Genomic DNA, 22,447 nt, shown 5'->3' on the forward strand with positions numbered 1-22,447 from the left:
TTCCTCATCTTTTCTCCAGCTTCAACTCTCATCTAGAATTTTCTCTTCCCTTCTTTTTTATCCAAGACTTGCCTCTGAATGGTCTCAGAGACCATGATTTATGCTCCAGTCGCTTTTCCCCGTCCAGCAGTAAGAAATCCGAGATCTGGCCGGGCACAGTAGCTCATGCCTGTAATCCCAGCACTTTGGGAGACAGAGGCAGATGGATCACTTGAGATCAGGAATTTGAGACCAGCCTGGTCAATATGGCAAAACCCTGTCTCTACTAAAAATACAAAAATTAGCTGGGCGTGGTGGTGCACACCTATAATCCTACCTACTGAGGAGGCCGAAGCAAGAGAATTGCTTGAACGAAGGAGGCGGAGGTTGCGTTTTCTGAGCCGAGATCACACCACTGCACTCCACCCTGGGTGACAGAGTGAGACCCTGTCTCAAAAACAAGCAAACAGAACTCTGAGATCTGGCTTCCGTTCCTAGACAAGCTGTGTAGCCTCGCATTGGGCAGGCCAATTTCAACATCCTCAGCTGTAGAATAGAAGTAATAACGATGCCCTTGCTGTGCCCACCTCTTCAATAAGCTAAAATATATGAAAAGGCTTTGAAATACAGAAAATCCCATTCAAAAACATGCTGACCACTGTTTTTCATTATGAAGTGAACAGTTCTGTTTTTCTTCATAGAACCGATGGAATAGATACTTTGGGATCCCAGTTGCCTGATAAAATACAGTATACCCGGTTAAATTGGAGATTTCAGATAAATAATAAGTACTTTTTTTTAGTATGACTATGCCCCAAATGTTAATATAACATGGTTATATTTAGCATAGCATAAGTATGCTAAAAATTATTGGTTTTGTTGGGGGGGAGGGTTTAGTTTTTAGTTTTTTGTTTGTTTGTTTTTTGAGACAGGGTCTCACTCTGTCACCCAGGCTGGAGTGCAGTGGTGTGATCACAGCTCACTGCAGCCTTGACCTCCTGGGCTCAAGTGATCTTCCCATCTCAGCCTCTCAGATAGCTGGGACTACAGGCAGTCACCACCATGCCCAGCTAATTTTTTTAATTTTTGTAGAGATGGAGTTTCACCATGTTGCCCAGGCTGGTCTCAAACTCGTGGGCTTAAGAGATCTGCCTGCCTCAGCCTAAAGGAGGAGGACGAGCCACCATGCCTCGCCTAAAAATTGTTAGTTGTCTATTGGATATTCATTTACTGGGCATCCTGCCTTTGTGTTTGTTTTGGTTTGTTTGCCAAATCTGACAATCCTGTTAGGGAGCAAAGGAGTGTACTCCCTGGGTCCCAGATTCTCACCACACTCAATCACAATATCCATATTCATCATAAAAGCAGCAAAAATACCAGTAGAAGGCACCACTTACTTAACTGTGAGGCATGGGTCTCAGTTCTTTACATAGGTGATCTCATAGCCCCATCAGGCAGGGACCATAGGCCCCATTTTAAGATGGGGAAACTGAGGCACAGAGCAGTTAAGTTACCCAAGGCCACATAGCCAGGAGCGAATGATGGCGGCAGGATTCCAGTCTCGATGTGACCAACTCTAAAGCCGGTGCCCTTAACCACGGAACACCATCGGTGCTCCCTTCCATCTCATCTGTTATTCTGTCACTCTAACCTCTGGCCCTGGGAACAGCCCTCCTTCCCGGTGCTCTGCAAGCGCCAGCTGTCGCCAGTGTGCAAGGCCAGCTGGGAGGGCTTGCTGTGCACTGTGGCTGTTTTTCCGCATCCTCCACATGGGATTATTCACTTAGTTTTCTTTAAAACGGGTTGGCGAACCACTGGCCAAATGCAGTCCAAGGCCTGTTTTTGTTTGGCCTGGGAGCTAAGAACAGTTTTTACATTTTTAAAAGTTGTTTACACACGCACACACACACACCCCTAAAAACAAAAAGAACATTTGACAAGAGACCATATGGTTCACAAAACCGAAAATATTCACTCTCTGTCCCTCTCCTGAAGTTTGCCAATTTTTTTTTTTACTTTAAAAAGTTTACTTTTAAAGTAGCCCACTTTCCTGTACATAAATCTACTGTATTTATTTAGTTAGTAGAGACAGGGTCTTGCTATGTTGCCCAGGCTGGTTTTTCATGCCTGGCTTCGAGTGATCCTCCCACCTTGGCCTCCCAAAGTGCTGGGATTTATAGGCATGAGCCACTGCACTCGCCCATAAATCTATTTTATTTTATTTTTTGAATCAGGGTCTCGCTCTGTCACCCTGGCTGGAGTGCAGTGGCGCAATTACTGCTCACTGTAACCTCTGCCCCCCACGTTCCAGTGATCTTCCCACCTCAGCCTCCCCAGTACACGAGTGTGTGCCACCACACCTGGCTAATTTTTGTATTTTCTGTAGAGACAGGGTTTCACCATGTTGCCCATGCTGGTCTTGAACTCCTGAGCTGAAGCGCTTCTCCCGCTTCACCCGCTTCGGCCTCCCAAACCATGAGTCTATGTTAAAGAGAAGTGATAAACTAGTCTCACTTGCCATAAAAGAAGAGAAGCTTTCCGAAAATACTAGATCGGAAGCCCGGTGATGTTATGAAAGTCTGGCCAGACACACTTCCCTCCTGAGGCCTCTGAGCCTGTTTCTGGCCCTTTTCATGTTAAAACACAACCCCAAACACCCAGATATTAGTGGGTGTTTTTACAGCGCAAAAGCAGCTGGTGAAGAACTCCTCCTTGAGGTCCTTAGAGAAATCTATTTATTTATTTTTATTTATTTATTTTTTAGAGACACAGTCTTGCTCTGTCACCCAGGTTGGAATGCAGTGGCGCAATCTTGGCTCACTGCAGCCCCCGCCTTCTGGGTTCAAGCCATCCTCCTACCTCCATCTCCCGAGTAGCTGGGATTACAGGTGTGTGCCACCACGCCCAGCTAATTTTTGTATTTTTAGTAGAGACAGGGTTTTGCCATGTTGGACAGGCTGGTCTCAAACTCCTGACCTCAGGTGATCCACCCGCCTCTGCCTCCCAAAGTGCTGGGATTACAGGCTGAGTCACCGCGCCCGGCCCTTAGAGGAATTTAAACTGAGCAAAGTAAGCATCCCTCTCATTCAGTGAATTTTCGTTGTTTCCCGTCCTCATTGGGTTCCACATGCACTCATCTTAGGGGCTGCCTTGTGGGCACATCCTGCACCCCCTCCCAGCTTTGAGAAACCCTGTTCTAGGAACATGAATTCATCCTTTCCCCCAAAGGCATGTTTTCCCCATTTGCCCCATCGTGGGTCACTTGTTGCTGAAAATACAAATTCCTGGTGCCCACTCCAGGACAATGGTAGCAGAATCTCCAGGGGGAGAGGCCTAAGAATCTGCATTTTTAATAAACAATCCCAGGTGATCCCTGGGATTGGGCAGATTTGGGAAGTGCTGCTCTAAGCCAGAGGGTCACCACTTGGGCCCCTCACTGGAATTCCCTCGGTGGCTTTATGAAGCCCTCATGCCTGGTCTCAATGCCCGACATTCTGATTTATTTCATCTCAGTAGAGCCTGCTGGGTTTTTCGTTTTTGTTTTTGTTTTTTAATGGAGTTATAATTTACAAACAAGGTGCAGGCTTCTTAAGGGCTCAGTTTGGTGGGTTTTGACAATTGTATAAACACCCATGTAACCACCATCCAAAAGAAGAGAACATTCCCAACTCTCCAGAAAGTTCCTCGGGCCCCCGTCCACACAGTTGCCACCACTTTCTGCCCTGAAGGCAACCACTTCTGACTTCTGTCACCGTAACTCACTTCCACCTGTTCCTGGGCCTTGTAGGAACGGGGTCATGTGGTGTGTGTCATAGAGGCGGAGCCGGTCTGACTTCTTTTGCTCCCCGTAAGGAATTGGGGGAGAGGCTAGATGCTTTCCAAGTAACCATGATGTGTAGCCAGAATGGATTAAATCCACAGCTCTAGACGTTTCGTTAAGTACTTACAAATTATGTTCACTCTAGTGAGTTTTTGGGCAAAACTGCATAATTTTAGGAAAAAAAAGAAAAAGAAAAGGAAGGTGTGCCGTAGATTTGCTGTGCAGCATGGACACCATCCCCTCACCTTATCTTTTGGCCTCATCCTGGTGGTTAACATTCAGCATTCAGCTCTTATACAGGACTCCCACCTTGCCTGCACCCTCTAAACGCCCTTACGTAGACGAGTTTACTCTCCCTTCCCAGCCCGATGAGGGAGGAGCTATTAGTATCCCCATTTTAGAGTTCAAGACCAGCGTGGGCAACATAGTGAGACTCCATCCCTACAAAACTTTTTAAAAAATTAGCCAGACATGCCTGTAGTCCCAGCCACACAGGAGACTGAGGCAGGAGGATCACTTGAGCCCAAGAGTTCAAGGCTGCAGTGAGCTATGGTTGTGCCACTGCACTCCAGCCTGGATGTCAGAGTGAGACCCTGTCTCAAAAAAAAAAAAAATGTATCCCCATTTTACAGGTGAGGAAACTGAGGCCCACGAAGGTGGCTGTAACCCATGTGCAGGACGCCTTCCTTCCGCCACATAGCTTTCTACGCATAGCTTCACTGTGACCTGCCCGCATGTGACACCCTCCACCCTAGACCTCCCTTCTCCACTGAAACTTCTCTGTACTGAGCCCCAAACCTTGACACCCCAGTCTCTGTTAAGGCTGACCTGAAAAGAAAGGAGCTCTCCTTCTCCTTGTAAGTAGTGACCGTGAAGATCAGCCTCTGATACCTGCAGGCTACTATGGGGTCCACAGAGCACTTCACAAGGTCACGGTCCCGTGAGCCCCGAGTCCACAAGAATCCCTCTCTAAAATGTAGACCCCCAAGGCCCCATCCTGACTTGTTGAGTCAGAATCTACCACGTTGGAACGTGGGATTTGTACTTCAAAAGAATTCCCTGTTCATGAGCCAAGCATTTGGGAGCTGTGACCCAGACCGGGAAGAATGCAGAGCAAGTGGTTCTTGCCTCGTCTTCCAGATAAGGGTGCTGAGGATTGTCCGGTCAAATGGACACTGGAGGTGAAGGGCAGGGGGTCTGGAAGACTCCTTGGCTGCCCTTGTGCTCGGACCGTGTAGACGACAGCCTGAACCCCTGCCTGTTTGCCTCCTGTCACCCCTACTCTGGAGCTGCTGCAGTTACCGTGCACCCCGCAGTGCCGGCTGGCCAATGTCCTCAGTCCTGCGCCCCCACCCTTTTCCCGCAGAGTACTCCACGCTGCAGGCGGTCCAGGCCACGATGATCCTCTCCACCATTCTCTGCTGCATCGCCTTCTTCATCTTCGTGCTCCAGCTCTTCCGCCTGAAGCAGGGAGAGAGGTTTGTCCTAACCTCCATCATCCAGCTAATGGCATGTAAGTAAATCGACGGGCTTCCCTAACAAGTGGCTTCCTGGAATAAGCACTCCCTTCCCAGCGGCCAGGAGGGAAGCCAGGAGGAGGGAGGATTTGGAAAGGAGAAATTGGCAGCCGTGCGGTGCTGTGTGCATGTGTGTGTGTGTGTGTGTGTGTGTGTGTGTGTGTGTGTATGTGTGTGTGCGCACACATGCTGTACCACAGTGGGACATTTTATAGTCGGGAGTTTGGATTGAGTTGGGAGTCCAGGGAAGGCGTCCTGGAGACATGAAGCCAGAGGATCTGGAGGGTGAGTAGGAGTTGCTGTTGACAGTGTTCTGTCTCAGTACGGAGAGGAGGGAACAGTGTCCTGGGTAGAGGGAACAGCATGTTGGAAGCCCTGCGATGGGAGGGACAGAGAGCTGCCCAGTGGGGCTGGAGTGCAGTGGGAAATGAGCCAGCAGGGCAGGCAGGGCCATGCTCCATGGATTCTTGCAGGCCATAGAAAGGGTTTGGGGTGTTTGTTCTAAGCTGGTGGGAAGCCATCAACAAGTTTCAGGCTGGTGGGTGACAGATGTGCCCACATTGCGCCAGGCCTGTGCTGCCTGCAGGGGCTCAAGAGATGAACAAGGCACAGCCTCAGTCCTGGAGAAACTTGGAGGAAGCAGAGGTCTCAGAGCATTTTTTTTCTACTTAGGAATTTTAGCAAGGCTGAAGTCAGATCAGAAGTCAGAAGCCACGTCATGATCGTTTGTCGCTTCTCAGTGACGATTTAAAGCTTTCTGATGGGCCGGGCGCGGTGGCTCAAGCCTGTAATCCCAGCACTTTGGGAGGCCGAGGCGGGCGGATCACAAGGTCAGGAGATCGAGACCACAGTGAAACCCCGTCTCTACTAAAAATACAAAAAAATTAGCCGGGCGCGGTGGCGGGCGCCTGTAGTCCCAGCTACTCAGGAGGCTGAGGCAGGAGAATGGCGGGAACCCGGGAGGCGGAGCTTGCAGTGAGCCGAGATCGCGCCACTGCACTCCAGCCTGGGCAACAGCGTGAGACTCCGTCTCAAAAAAAAAAAAAAAATAAATAAATAAATAAATAAATAAATAAAGCTTTCTGATGACAAAATGCGGAAGTCCCTTCTAGGGTGCTTTCCGGTCAGGAGTTAACGAGTGGCTTGATGAAGGCAAGAAATCCGGGTGTCAGAGCCAGCTTAGGCTGCCTGGACCTAATCACCCTAACTACCACCTCCTTCCAGCCCTCCACCTCCCCAGCTAGGTTCAAGTCCAAACCTGCCATACCCTCAGGATGACCCTGAAACGTGTCATCAGTGCAGTGACAACTTGTTCTAGTTTGCCTGGGACCATCCTCTGTTTTAAAACTAAAAGTCCTGACCAGGTGCAGGAACACTTTGGGAGGCCCATGCAGGAGGATTGCTTGAGCCCAGGAGTTCAAGAACAGCCTGGGCAACATAGTGAGACCTCATCTATACAAAAAAAAAAAAAAAAAAAAATTAGCCAAGCATGGCGGAGCACACCTATAGTCCCAGCTACTCGGGAGGCTGGAGTGGGAGATCATTTGGGCCTGAGAGGTGAAGGCTGCCGTGAGCTGTGGGGTGCTGTACCACTTGTATTAGTCCATTCTCACGCTGCTAATAAAGACATACCTGAGACTGGGTAATCTGTAAAGGAAAGAGACTTAATGGACTTACAGTTCCACATGGCTGGGAAGGCCTCACAGTCATAGTGGAAGACAAGGGAGAACAAAAGGGCTTACATGGCGGCGGGAAAGAGCGTGTGCAGGGGAACTCCCATTTGTAAAACCATCATATCTCGGGAGACTTACTACCACGAGAACAGTATGGGGGAACCGCCCCCTTGATTCAGTGACCTCCACCGGCCCCGCCCTTGACACGTGGGGATTATTACAATTCAAGGTCAGATTTGGGTGGGGACCAGCCCAGCCAAACCATAGCACCACTGCACTCCAGCCTGAGGGACAGAGTGAGACTCTGTCTTGAAAAAATTATAAAATAAAATAAAATACAACATAAAATAAAAACACTGAAAGTTCCACATCCTAGGAAACCCCAGGCCAGGGCAAAGTAGGGTGGTTGGTCACACTCAGCGTCCCCTCCCCTTGGGGCACTTTCACTGGATAGCCAGATACCATGCCTTCTAGGCAGAGAATGGAAGTGTTTTCAAGTGCAAAAGACTCCAGATGGTCACTTGATCTTGAGAACCCCCCAAATCCACCCCAATCCTTCCAGGGACCTTTCTAAAGTGCAGACTCCCAAGGCTCCAGCCTGCCCTCTTGAATCAGAATCTGCTGGGTTAGAACCTGGGGACTTGTACTCCTGTCCCTGAGCCAAGCGCTGGAGAGCAATGAGCCAGAACAAATGAGGCCTAAAGGGGGAATGCGACCTTCCCAAGGACCCCAGGCGAGGTAGTGAGGAGGTGTCTGTTCCCCCTCCTTTACTGTCTCTGTATCTGCCAGTTAGAGGCGTGGACCCCCACCCTCCCCGACCCCATTAAAGGCAATTGAATCCCGTCATTCAACTTGGGGTGGGGGTCTTGGGTGGTTACTCTGTTGCCCAGGCTGAAGTACGGTGGTGTGATCATGGCTCACTGTAGCCTCAGCCTCCATGGCTCAAGCAATGCTCCCACCTCAGCCTCCCGAATAGCCGGGACTACAGACATGCGCCATTATGCCTGGCTAATTTCTATACTTCTCATAGAGATGGAGTTTCACCGTGTTGCCCAGGCTGGTCTGGCAGTCCGCCAGTGTCAGTCTATCCAAATGCCGGGATTCCGACCATGAGCCACACCGCGCCCAGCTTCTGAAGTTTATGTTCCGTTATTGTCTCTGTTTGTCTGTTGATCTGTAAAGCCACTTAGTCAAAACTGATTACCCTAATGTATATATTTAGGAATTTTATATATAAATTTTCATATATATGAAAATTCCCCCATATTTTTAATATGAAACTCACACGTCTTCCTATTTTCCTTCCATAGCATCCCCTTCTCCCTAATTTCTTTGGCCATTTTCTGGTCCAAAGACCTGGCCCTCCCTGTTCTGCTTCAAACTGCAGAGTGTTTAGATGCCATATCAGGCAGACGCAAGCGGCAGATACCCTTACTCATGTGAGAGATGGGATTCTGGGGGTAGCTTGCAAGAATCAAAGGAAAAGCTGAAAATCCAGGTCTTGGAAAGAAGATCCAGGCACCAGCCACTGACAGGCAGCGGCTTCAGGGAGATGCCGTCAGAATCAAGGAAGCCTAACAGGGTCACTGTTTAGATTCAGGTTTCCAGGAGTGAGAGTCTGATTGGCAGAGATTGCGTGCTTGGCCCCTGGCTAGAGACTGTCTAGGCATCTTGAAGGACAGTCCCACCAAAACTGCCTGGCCAGGAGGGGGATAGGTCCCCCAAGGAAAACCACAGCACTTAACCTCATCTTAGCTCTAATGTCTGTAAGTATTGGGACAGCAAGTATTTCTTTTTTTATTTTTTGAGATAGGATTTTGCTCTGTCACCCAAGCTGGAGTGCAGTGGTGCGACCTTGGCTCTCTGCAACCTCTGCCTCCCGGGTTCAGGCGATTCTTGTGCCTCAGCCTCCCGAGTAGCTGGGACTACAAGGTGTACACCAACACACTGAGCTAATTTTTGTATTTTTAGTAGAGATGAGGTTTTGCTCTGTTGGCCAGGCTGGTCTTGAACTCCTGGGCTCAAGCGATCGGCCCGCCTTAACCTCCCAAAGTGCTGGGATTACAGGCATGATCCACCACACCCGGCCAAGGACCACAAGTATTACAGTTAGGGTGCTTTTGGCCTTATGTAAGAGGAAATCAATTAACTGTGTCTTCAGTCGCAAAGATAGTTACTATTTTTACGTAAAAAGTACTCTGGAGGTAGAAAAGGCTCTAGAGCTGATTTGGCAGCGTCAGCGTCAAGCACTTCCACTCATTCATTCCATCCTTCTATTCTGTCATTTTTAGTGTTGGTGTTGACCTTTTCATGGCTCCAAAAAGGCTGTTGCAACTCCAGACATTTCATCCTGCCCCTACAATATCTAAAGCAGTCAGCAAGAGAAAGTGGAGCAACTTAAAAAAGCTTTCTCCTCCCTCATCTCTCTCTTTTCAGGCTGTTGCATTTTTCTTTTTTTTTTTTTTTTTTTTTTTGAGAGGAAGTTTTAGCTCTTGTTATCCAGGCTGGAGTGCAATGGCGCGATCTTGGCTCACTGCAACCTCCACCTCCTGAGTTCAAGCGATTCTCCTGCCTCAGCCTCCCTAGTAGCTGAGATTACAGGCGCCTGCCACTACGCCTGGCTAATTTTTTGTATTTTTAGTAAAGACGAGGTTTCACCATGTTGGCCAGGCTGGTCTCGAACTCCTGACCTCAGGTGATCCACCTGCCTTGGCCTTGCAAAGTGCTGGGATTACAGGAGTGAGTCACAGTGCCTGGCCCAGGTAGTCATATTTTTCAGTGAAGGTTTTCTGTGGTCAGGACTGGTACACATACTGACCCATCGACTGTAACAAGTAAACAGGAACCAGATTGCCAAGAAGAAGGCCTGGCAAACTATGGCTCATAGGTCAAATCTGGCCTGCCATGTGTTTTTGTAAATAAAATTTTATTGTAACACCACCATTATCATTCATTTTTGTATCTTCTATGGGTGTTGTCATGCAACTGTGGCGGACTTGTGTGACTATGGCCCACAGAAAACCTAAACTGCTTCCTGTCTACGGGACACATCTGTTCACGCTCTGGGTTGGTGATGTGGCTGCCCAAACAAAACTGGGTTTAGTTAGTAAGAATGGGAAGCAAAATAGCTACAGGGTAGGTGACAATATCCTTCCACAAAACATCAGTTGTAATTTTTCCAATAGACTAAAATAAATACCTGTTAATAACAAGAGCTTAAGGCTGGCCGCGGTGGCTCACGTCTGTAATCCCAGCACTTTGAGAGGCCAAGGCAGGCGGATTGCTTGAACTCAGGAGTTCAAGACCAGCCTGGGTGACATGACAAAATCCTGTCTCTTCAACAAAATAATAATAAACAAAGAGTAAAAGCTGAAGTTTGTACCCAGGGTGCGCTGTGGTCCATGAGTTATTCAAAATTCACCTTTCTTCCTGACAGGTCTGTGTGTCATGATTGCGGCCTCCATTTATACAGACAGGCGTGAAGATATTCACGAGAAAAACATGCAATTCTATTACATGACCGAAGGCGGCAGCTACGGCTACTCCTACATCCTGGCGTGGGTGGCGTTCGCCTGCACCTTCGTCAGCGGCATGATGTACCTGATACTGAGGAAGCGCAAATAGAGCCCGGAGCTGGGTTGCTTTCACTGCCGTACAGAATCCACATTCAGATAACCATTTTGTATATAATCATTATTTTTTTGAGGTTTTTCTAGCAAACGTATTGTTTCCTTTAAAAGCCAAAAAGAAAAAAAAAAAAAGAAAAAAGAAAAAAAATCCAAAAGAGAGAAGAGTTTTTGCATTCTTGAGATCAGAGAATAGACTATGAAGGCTGGTATTCAGAACTCCTGCCCACTCAAAAGTCTCAGCAAGACACAAGCAAAAATCCAGCAATGCTCAAATCCAAAAGCGCTCGACCGGACATTTCTTAACTGTGGGGCTGTGATGGGAGGAGACGAGAGGCTGGGAAAGCCGGGTCTCTGGGGATGCGCTTCCTATAGGTTTCAGCCGGCCCAAGCCCCGCCCGAATCTCTCTGCTAGTGGTGGGTGGAAGAGGGTGAAGTGCGGTATAGAAGAATGACAGCTTCCTGAGAGGTTTAGGCCGAGTTCCAAGTGAGAAGCAGGTGTAGCCCCTGGCATTCTGTCTGTATCCAAACCAGAGCTCAAACAACCCTCTGGCATAGGGGCAGGTCAGAAAAAGTCTCACCTCAATTTGCCAACAGTGTCACCTGCTTGCCTTAGGAATGGTGATCCTTTACCTGTGTGCCAGATTTAGACTCACCTTCAGGCAAGACCTACAGTGCACCCCCCTCACCCCAGATCTACAGAATCGGAGTCTTCAAGGGATGGGGCTGGGGAATCTGCATCTCTAACACGCTCCCTGGGCAACGCTTCAGATGCATTGGAGTTGGGGACCATAGTCCCTGGGCCGGGTGAGCAGAACTGCCTCAAAAATGCTAGGATGTCATCATGTGGAGATGGGGAGGTGAATGTAACCCCCACAGCAGGCCAAAACCTTGGCCTCCATTGCCACAGCTGTCTACATCTAGGGCCCCCAAACCCCATTCCTGGGCCATGTGAACTCATAGACACCTTCAGGGAGTGGGGTGCAGCCTCCTTCCTATCCTATCCCAGAAGGCCTCTCCCTTCTTGTCCAGCCCTTTATGCTACACCTGGCTGGCCTCTCACCCCTATTTCTAGAGCCTCAGAGGACCCACCCACCATTCATTCATTCATTCATTCATTCATTCATCAACATAAATCATGACTTGCATGCGTGTGCCAGGCACAGGGGATACCTTCTCAAAACAATGTCCTCTTAGGGCTCATGGCCTAGTGGAGAAGATAGATTAAAACTTAATTAGAAAAACTGGCTGTGTGCAGTGGCTCACCGTTGTAATCCCAGTACTTTGGGAGGCCAAGGCGGGTAGATCACCTGAGGTCAGGAGTTCGAGACCAGCCTGGCCAAAATGGTGAAACCCCGTCTCTACTAAAAATACAAAAATGAGCTGGGCATGGTGATGCGCACCTGTAATCCCAGCTATCAGGAGGCGGAGGCAGGAGAATCACTTGAACCAGGAGGCAGAGGTTGCAGTGAGCCAAGATTGTGCCACTGCACTCCAGCCTAGGCAACAGAGCGAGACTCCATCTCAAAAAAAGAAACTAATTACACACTGTGATGGAGGCTGCAAAGAACGCCACTAAGAATTCAAAATCATGTGGGTGCAGTGGCTCACGCCTGTAATCCCAGCACTTTGGAAGGCTGAGGCAGGTGGATCACGAAGTCAGGAGTTTAAGACTAGCCTGGCCAACATAGTGAAACCCTGTCTCTACTAAAAATACAACAAAATTAGCCAGGCATGGTGGCAGGCGCCTGTAATACCAGCTACTTGGGAGGCTGAGGCAAGGAGAATCACTTGAACCTGGGAGGTGGAGGTTGCAGTGAGCCGAGATTGCACCGCTGCACTCCAACCCGGGCGACAGTCTGAGACTGTCTCAAAAAATACATATAAAATAAAATAATTCAAAATCGAGACCTGTGACATGGGAGGGAATCTGCTTTATGCGTGCCTATTTTTAAATGCTCCTGGAGGCATTAAGGCATTTGGATCAGTCTAAATATAGCTCCATTCAGTTCGTGCAGATGACATTTATTGGACAGTACCTGTCTGTAACACCCAGAAAACATGTCTGTGGAGAGGCCCATGGTCCCAACAGTAAATGTGGTGAGAGGGTCCCATAGAGCCAGAGTTTTCAAGCTTTAGGGGTTCCCATGCCACTTGGGACAGGCTGATTCAGCGGGTCTGGGTGAATGTTTTGAAGGTGATTTTAAGACTGTGATGAGAAATAGGGCTTTTAGGGGCTCGTCCTTCAGGATCAAATCCTGATGTGCCTTGTGGCAATGCAGGCCACCCAGGAACCATCCCAGGAGAGAAGCTGTTTGCACCTCATTGTTTTTTTCTGCTTAAGTTGGAGCAGGATGCTGGGGGCTGTCCTGGGAGGGGGTGTGGGACCTTGTGCTATTTAAATACTTGTGCACTTGACCTTCTGCTGAGTGGAGTGATGATTTGCCACCAGCTCAGTTCCAGTGGAGCTGAAGACACGTCTGGCTTGAGTAGTTTTAGGGCCACCATGGATATCTCTTCAATGCAAGATTGGCTCTTTCCATCTACTCTTTCATTCATTTGTTTTTGACAGATAGTATTAAATGTTTATCATGTTCCAGGCACTGTGTGAGGCTCTGAAAATACAGGGGTGAGCAAATTCAGATATCTCCCCTGCCCTCATGAAGTTTGGACTCTGAGATACGACCCCCTCCCTATGGAGAAGCCGCCAATGCAGTACGGGGTGGCCTGGGGCCAGAGACAGGACAAATGTCACCTCCTGCCTCCATGAGATACTATCACTGATCATATCGTGGGCAAGAATGTGGTTTACACCCCTAGGATTAACAGGATGCTACCCAGGCTCATAGAGGAAGTTGAATCTTAAGTTCCCTTGAAACTTTCTACCTTGGTGGCTTTCCTATAATTTTCTTCTTTTTTTTTTTTTTCAGCTGAATTTCGCTCTTGTTGCCCAGGCTGGAGTGGTGCAATGGCACCATCTTGGCTTACTGCAACCTCTGCCTCCTGGGTTCAAGTGATTCTCCTGCCTCAGCCTCCTGAGTAGCTGGGATTACAGGCGCACGCCACCATGCCCAGCTAATTTTTGTATTTTTAGTAGAGATGGGGTTTCTCCATGTTGGTCAGGCTGGTCTTGAACTCCCGACCTCAGGTGATCCACCGTCTCAGCCTTCCAAAGTGCTGGGATTACAGGCGTGAGCCACTGTGCCCAGCCATCTATAATTTTCTGGTAGTCACACTGGCAACAAAACACCTTAGAACCAGAGATCAACCCCCTCCAAGCAATACGTGAATTCCCTTCACAAGAAACGTCAGGGCTACGTGAGTATCTGTGTTGAATGCAGTCTGAAATGACCCTGTGGATTTTCCTGGCTGGTTGCCACTACTGTACAACATTCAGTGCCCACACCCACCTGTGCCATTAAGGTTTTTTGAGACATGAGAGATGCCTCTTCCCTGCTGTGTGACACGGATTTGGGAAGTTGGAAAGAAATGACAACATCAGGGAGAAAACATCCAAGCTTCTCACCTGTAGGTAGAATCTGCCGCCACTTGGTGCTTATTACCAGTTATTCAAGAACAATAACAACAACAAAATTAGTCGACATCCAAGAAGCAAATATTAGGACCAAAGATAGCATCAACTGTATTTGAAGGAACCGTAGTTTGCGCATTTTATGACATTTTTATAAAGTACTGTAATTCTTTCATTGAGGGGCGATGTGATGGAGACTAACTCATTTTGTTATTTGCATTAAAATTATTTTGGGTCTCTGTTCAAATGAGTTTGGAGAATGCTTGACTTGTTGGTCTGTGTGAATGTGTATACATATACCTGAATACAGGAACATCAGACCTCCTCACTCCCACACACTCTGCTATAGTTTGCGTGCTTTTGTGCACACCCCTCATGAACAGGCTGGTGCTCTAGGATGCTCTGTGTTCACTGATGATGAAGAAACCGAGAACTCCAAGCCTGTTTGTAAACACACTAAACACAGTGGCCTAGATAGAAGCTGTATCATAGTTTAAAATCTGCCTTACGGGATATTACTAAACTCGCTAATAGTTAAAAGGTTACTTACAATAGAGCAAGTTGGCCAATTTTGTGGTGTTGGGGAAATGTTAGGGCAAGGCCTAGAGGTTCATTTGGAATCTTGGTTTGTGATTTTAGGGTAGTTAGGAACTTCCTACTTAATGTACCTTTAAAATAGTCTATTTTCTATGTTTTGTATAATCTGAAACTGTACATGGAAAATAAAGTTTAAAACCAGATTGCCCAGAGCAAGACTCTAATGTTCCCAACGATGATGACCTCTAGGGGAGAATGCTGCCGTTTTGAGGGGCAGGGGGTCAGTCGATTTCTCATCAAGATAATAATGTATGGTTTTTACAGTGAGCAATTGATAAATGGACAATTTATCACTGGACAGTCTCCCTCTGCTTCTTTAATGGAGCCAGCTTTGCAGCCCTGCAGCCTGTGTAGTTGCACACAGTTCCATGCATCCAAGGCCCCCATGCTTGGGAGAATGATCTGCTCGTGCCATTTTAAATTATTTTATATATATCTCTTGTAGAGACAAAGTCTCACTATGTTGCCTATGCTGGTCTAGAACTCCTGGCCTCAAGCGATCCTCCTGCCTTGGCCTCCCAAAGTGCTGGGATTGCAGATGTGAGCCACTCACTGTGTCTGGCATCAAGTAGAACATTCTTACAAGAAATAAATATTTCATAGTCATGGAGAAGAATGCTCCTAAAATTTATGTATTCGTTCATCCATCCATCCATTCATTCATTCTTTTATGGCGGGGGGTGGTCTCACTATGTTGCCTATGCTGGCTTTGAACTCCTGGGCTCATGTGATCCTCCCACCTTGGCTCCCCAAAGCATTGGAATTGCCAGTGGGAGCCACTGCGCTCAGCTTTAAAGTTCTTCGTATTTGAACAAGTAGCCCAATTTTTTCACTTCTCAGGGATCCCCACAAATGACTGATCCTGTTCTTTTTTTTCAGCCTTCCTGTTCATTGTTACTAGATTGTGTTCTTTCATTTCATTTGTATTTAATAAAGACCTCTGCTTTAAAGGATGAGGTCATGATGGAATGAGACTATTTTCTACTGCATACTCTGCTGAAAACTGAAAAATTCAGACAGAGAGAGAAGGAGAGAGAGAAAGAGATCCCTCTAACTTCTATCTAAGGAATGCCAAAGGTAGCAAAAGCTATCTTTGTATCTTGAGAACACTCATTTCCTTACTGTCACACAGGGTTTGCAAACTAAAATCTTCAGAGACTACTGTCTGCCTTCTTTGTGTTTCTAGATTGGATTTTTTTTTTTTCCATGTGGCTGGGGGATGGTGATCATCCCAGAACACTCAATTTCGTATTTCTTCAGTTCAGGAAATCAGCCTCTCATTCATTCATTCATTCACCAAATATTTGCATAGCTGTAATGGTACAAGCATTGTGCTAGGTGTTATGGTGACATCCTGTGTCTTTGTCTCCATTACATACTAGGGACTTTTGGGAGGACATGATTGAACCTTTAGCCACCCATTAGCAGGCCATAAGGAACCCCAACTGGACCCCATTGAGATCACAGCACATCACCCATTGCCTTGATGAACTTAGTCCCTGCCTTGATCTAGATGATATTAGTCTCAGTTTCAAGTTTCCAGGGCTAGATTCTGATGGGTCCATCTTGGGTAACACACTCACTCATCATTGCCCCAGTACTTGGCTGGAGTCAGGAGTGAGATCAAATTATGTAAACATGAGGGTCTGGGTGCAGTGGCTCACGCCTGTAATCCCATCACTGGGAAGTGAAGGCAGAAGGATCACTTGAGGTCAGTAGTTTGAGATCAGCCTGGGCAGCACAGTGAGACTCCATCTCTATAAAAACTGAAAAATTAGCTAGGCATGGTGGTGTGCTCCTGTAGTCCCAACTTCTCAGGAGGCTGAGGCGGAGAATCGCTTGAACCTGGGAGGTCAAGGCTACAGTGAGCTGTGATCATGCCACTGCACTCTAGCCTGGGCAACAGAAACTGTTTCAAAAAATAAAAATTCTTACACATTCATGAAATGAACTAACCCCTTTCCAAGAGGCATCTAACCTGAAGTTTCAACCAGTTTCCACTTCCAGCTCCCACTCCAGGGCTATGGGTGATATGCTGTGATCTCAATGGGGTCCAGTTGGGGCTCCTTATGGCCTGGTAATGGGTGACTAAAGGTTCAATCATGTCCTCCCAAAAGTCCCTAGTATGTAATGGAGACAAAGGCACAGGGTGTCACCATGAATTGTCCCCTTGGAAAAGGGACAGGCAGAGAATCAATGTCCAGTGGCCACAGGTTCATTAGTGGTCACAAATAGCAGGAAGCCGCTTCCCTGGCGGGAGGGAGACTTGTGGCTGCTCAATCCGTTGCTCTTGGTTCTGCTCAGTGGAACCATCTCTCTCATCCACTGTCCCCTGTGGTCAGATTTAAGATGGGCAGTGTGGAGGAGGTCCTTTCTTTCTTCCTCCGGGTGTGAGGCCTAGTGTCTCAGAGGTGATTTTCAGGGTTGCACAGTTAGAGGCCCTTCTCAATCACGGATGGGATTCCTTTGGCCATGCAAGATCTTGTCTTTACTTTTTTTTTTTTTTTTTTCCCCAAAGTACAAAACATTTATTATCACAGAGAATTTGACAGGAATCCAGTAGTGGCTTATGTAGGTAATTCTGCCTATGGCTTTTATGTGATGGGCCTAATAATTTGAGCCACATAAATCCTGGCCCCATGCCTCTGAGCTTTACTGCAGCCTTGAGGCAATAACTGCAAAGCCCTTCTAATCTGAGCTCTCTCTCTCTGCCTGTCCCTCTGTCTGATGAAAAATGCTAAAGGACCTAGCATATCTTTTGCTGGAATCCCATATATCTTATCTTCTGCTTAGCTTTTTGCAGCCACACTATTGATCCTTAGTTTATAGCAGGGCTTAGCAGATTACTTGCTTTTATATGGTTTACAAGCTGAGAATTTATTTTGCGTTCTTAAAAAGTTGTGAAAATGGCTGGGTACAGTGACTCACACCGGTAATCCCAGCACTTTGGGAGAGTGAGACAGGAGGATCGCTTGAGCCCAGGAATTTGAGACCAACCTAGGCAACATCGCAAAACACTGTTTCTACCAAAACAAAAAAAAGGCAAACTGTGAATGGTGGCGCAGGCCTGTGGTCCCAGCTACCTGAGAGGCTGAGGCAGGAAGATTGCTTGAGCTTGGGAGGTGAAGGCTGCAGTGAGCCGTGATCTTGCCGCTGCACTCCAGCCTGGGCAACAGAGTGAGACTCTGTTTCATCAAAAAGGAAAAAAAATGTTGTAGGCCGGGCGCAGTGACCCACACCTGTAATCCCAGCACTTTGGGAGGCCGAAGTGGGTGGATCACTTGAGATCAGGAGTTTGATACCAGCCTGGCCAACATGGTGATACTCCATCTCTACTAAAAATACAAAACTTAGCCAGGTGTGGTGGTGGGCGCCTGTAATCCCAGCTATCTGGGAGGCTGAGGCAGGAGAATCATTTGAACCAGGGCGGTGGAGGTTGCAGTGAGCTGAGATCATGCCACTGCATTCCAGCCTGGGCAACAGAGCAAGACTCTGTCTTTAAGGAAAAAAAAAAAAGTAAAATAATGCAAAGAAGAATATACAACAAAGACTTTATGTCGGCTGGGCATGGTGGCTCATGCCTGTAATACCTGTATTCTGGGAGGCCGAGGCGGGTGAATAACCTGAGATCAGGAGTTTAAGACCAGCCTGGCCAACATGATGAAACCTCGTCTCTACTAAAAATACAAAAAATTAGCCAGGTATGGTGGCGGGTTCCTGTAATCCCAGTTACTCAGGAGGCTGAGGCAGGAGAATTGCTTGAACCTCGGAGGCGGAGGTTGCAGTGAGCCAAGATCATGCCACTGCACTCCAGCCTGGGTGACAAGAGCGAAACTCTGTCTCAAAACAAAAAACAAAAAACAAAAACAAAAACAAAACCTTATGTGGCCTGCAACGCCTGAAATATATACTATCGGCACTTCATAAGAGAAAGTTTATCAACTCCTGGTCTAGCACTTGACTTGTTTATTTCTGTAACTCTCTGAATCTTTGGATTCTCCATCAATGTAGATTGCAGGCTTCAGGCAGAAGGAATCTTAGCAAAGCCACATTTGCTTCCATTTTGCCATTGGACCATGTTTGACCGAAGATTTACTTTTTCTTGTTGGATCTTACTGAAGGGTCTATGAAGTTGAACTTGCCAACATCCTGTTGTATTTCTCCAGTTTCTGCTGATACTACAACATCCACAGGTTCATGGTTGGTGTAAAATAGGTGACAGTTTGAACCAGGCTTCAGCTACGGCCCATGGACCACGTCCAGCCCACCACCTGATTTTGTAAATTAAGTTTTATTGGGACACAGCCACACCTACTCATTTACATAGCATTCATGGATGCTTTCCAAAGCAGAGTTGGGTAGTCTCAATAGAGACCATATAGACCACAAAGTCCGAAATATTTACTATCTGGCCGTTTCCAGAAAAATTTTGTCTAAACCAAATGTTTTGCCATAGCGTGACAAGGGTGACAGCTTCCCAGCCTAAATAACAGAGTCTCCACTGCCCTCTGACCTGCCACTGCCATTCAGCCAATTCCACATGAGTGTCTGTTGCTTGCAGCACCAACACAAGCTACCAAACTTAGTATTAGTCAAGGGTCTTAGTTGCAAGCAATAGTGACTCTGGCTGATTTAAACAGAAAGGAAATTTATTAAAGGGAAAGCTAGTAGTGCCCAGGCTTGAAAGCATGCAGCCAAATCCCCCCCAGTTGCCTCAGATCGTTCCACAGAACAATTTGGTAAGAAACCCACTGCTGTCGGGGCGGGGCACAGTGGCTCACACCTGTAATCCCAGCACTTTGGGAGGCCGAGGAAGGTGGATCACGAGGTCAAGAGATCAAGACCATCCTGGCCAACATGGTGAAACCTTGTCTCTAGTAAAAATACAAAACTTAGCTGGGCATGGCTATGCATGCCTGTACTCCCAGCCACTTTTGAGGCTGAGGCGGGAGAATCACTTGAACCCAGGAGGCGGAAGTTGCAGTGAGCTGAGATGGCACCACTGCACTCTAACCTGGCAACAGAGCAAGACCCCATCTCAAAAAACAAACAAAAAAAAGAAAACCACTGCCATCACCACAAGATGGTACCATTTGCAGTCAATATTTGCACCTGTGCTATCCCGCCTTCTGTGGATTGGGAGCCTGGCATGGTGCCTCTGATTGGTGAAGCCTGGATCACATGACCATGTCCTGGCTGCAGGGAAGGTTGGGAAATGATGAGCAGCCAACTTCAGTTTACATCGTGGTGGTTAGTTCTGCAACCCACCAAGACTCAGAGGGAAGGGAATTCCCCAACATACGAGGGAAGTTCAGATGTTGGGCAAACAAAATATCAAATGTCTACTAAATCCTATCAAGTCCAGTTCCCTGTCTACCCACAGCTAATCCCAAACCATATTCATCCATATCATACCTACATATTCTTTGCTATATTATGTATAGTCTGCACTGTTACATACTTAACTTTTTTTTTTTTTTTTTCCTTTTTGAGACAGAGTCTCACTCTGTCACCCAGGTTGGAGTGCAGTGACAAACTCATAGCTCACTGCAGCTTCAACCTCCTGGGCTCAAGCAATCTTCCCATCTAAGCCTCCCAAGTAGCAGGGACCATGAGCATGCACCACCACATCTGGCTAATTTTTTATTTTTGGGGAGATAGGGTCTTGCTATGTTTCCCAGGCAATCTGGAATTCCTGGGCTCAAGCAATCTTCCACCTTGGCTTCCCAAAGTGTTTTTTTTTGTTTGTTTGTTTTTAAGACAGAGTCTCACCCTGTCACCCAGGCTGGAGTGCAGTGACATGATTTTGGCTCATTGCAACCTTCACCTCCCAGGTTCAAGCAATTCTTCTGCCTGAGCCTCCTGAGTAGGTGGAATTAAAGGCATGTGTCATTACCTCCAGCTAATTTTTTTTTTTTTTAATAAACAGAGTCTCGCTCTGTTGCCCAGGCTGGAGTGCAGTGGCACAATCTTGGCTCACTGCAACCTCCGCTTCCCGGGTTCAAGCGATTCTCCTGCCTCAGCCTCCTGAGTAGCTGATATTACAGGCACGCGCCACCCACCACTTCCGCCTAATTTTCGTTTTAGTAGAGACAGGGTTTCACGATGTTGGTCAGGCTTGTCTCAAACTCCTGACCTAATGATCCGCCTGCCTCAGCCTCCCAAAGTGCTGGGATTACAGGCGTGAGCCACTATGCCCGACCCACCCCCAGCTAATTTTTGTATTTTTAGTAGAGACAAGGTTTCACCATGTTGGCCAGGGTGGTCTCGAACTCCTGACCTCAAGTGATCTGCCCATCTCAGCTTCCCAAAGTGTTGGGATTACAGGCATGAGCCACCACGCCCGGACCCAAAATGTTTTACATGTCAATATGTAGTATGAATCTCTACTCCTCCCTCAAAACATGTATCTCAAAATTTTCCAGCTTCCAATGCATTTGCTTTATGGCCAGGGGAAGCCAAGCGTCCAGAAAGTGAAAGAGCAGGTGCTACTACCACCCCCTAGTGGTGGTGTGTGACAACACGGTATAGCAATAAAGCATTGAAGCAAAGATACCAATTGCACATCCAACTTAGCCAAACCCAGTGCAGCTGATAAAAGCTAATGTGCACAAATCCTGATTAATTTAGAGTTAAATCTGTTACTGCTAGAACATGGCTATGTACCTATTTTCATTTGTCTCAATTTATTAATATATAGTCATGGGATTAGCCATGTGATTTTTGTACTTTTTTTTGGTTAGTAGACTATTACTACATTGAGACAGATTTAGTTTGCAACGGAATGTCAGTGTAGAATTGACTATACTTGCATGAGAAAAAGAATATATTTTCAGTACAAACCTATTATGAACTCTTTATTTATTTATTTACTTATTTATTTTTGAGACAGAGTCTTACTCTGTCGCCCAAGCTGGAGTGCAATAGTGAGATCTCAGCTCACTGCAATCTTTGCCTTCCGGGCTCAAATGATCCTCCCACCTCAGCTCCCGAGTAGGTGGCAGGATCACAGGCACATGCCACTACCCCTGGCTAATGTTTGTATTTTTTTGTAGAGATGGGATTTCGCCATGTTGCTCAGGCTGGTCTTGAACTCCTGGGCTCAAGTGATCCGCATGTCTCAGCCTCCCAAAGTGCTGGGATTACAGGCAAGAGCTACCGCACCCGGCCTTGAACTCATTTTAAATAGGTGTATTATGAAAAGTCTTTGTGAGCGTTTTCTTTCAAAAGTTTCTTTCTTTCTCAAGTTTTTCTTGTAAGAACTCCATATTGTATACCTGTAGGGTAAAGTTTTGCTGCATCACCACAATTGACATTTGGGCTGCAGAATTCTTGGTGGGGACTGTCCTGTATGCATACTGTAGGATGTGTGGCAGCATCCCTGGCCTCTACCCACTAGATGTTAACAGTGCTCCCCAACCCCTACCACTGTTGTGACAACCAAAAATATCTCCAGACATTGCCAAATGCCCCATGCAAGGGGTGGGGACAAAATTGCCTACGAGGGAGAGCCACTGCTGTTGGGTCCTGTATACACCAGGAAATACGGTGATTGGCAGCCATGAGGGTGGGGCTACTGGGAGCTATTGCAAATTGCCAGGGAAGGTGATTGGTCTAGAGCAGCTCACACCCATCTGGAAGGAAAGCCAATGACAGTCTCCCCCACCGTGGCCCTTAGCGTCTCTGAACAGCACAGGATGTTC

At 47.2% G+C, this 22,447-nt stretch overlaps 2 protein-coding genes across 3 annotated transcripts in view; one reads left to right on the forward strand and one right to left on the reverse strand.

The window, feature by feature from the left end:
• The window catches only part of EMP2 (epithelial membrane protein 2), a 52,904-nt gene extending 38,017 nt beyond the window's left edge, over nucleotides 1-14,887 (forward strand). For both annotated transcript variants that reach the window (XM_050774605.1, XM_050774606.1), the window contains exons 4-5: nucleotides 5,166-5,312; nucleotides 10,426-14,887. In XM_050774605.1, coding sequence (XP_050630562.1) covers nucleotides 5,166-5,312; nucleotides 10,426-10,613 — 335 coding nt within the window. In that variant the 3' untranslated portion in view covers nucleotides 10,614-14,887. The remainder of the gene's footprint in view (nucleotides 1-5,165; nucleotides 5,313-10,425) is intronic.
• Nucleotides 1-22,447, reverse strand: part of NUBP1 (NUBP iron-sulfur cluster assembly factor 1, cytosolic) — a 612,258-nt gene that overhangs the window by 218,080 nt on the left and 371,731 nt on the right. The window lies entirely within an intron of this gene.

The sequence above is a fragment of the Macaca thibetana genome, chromosome 20, assembly GCF_024542745.1.
Source record: "Macaca thibetana thibetana isolate TM-01 chromosome 20, ASM2454274v1, whole genome shotgun sequence".
NCBI lineage: Eukaryota > Metazoa > Chordata > Mammalia > Primates > Cercopithecidae > Macaca > Macaca thibetana.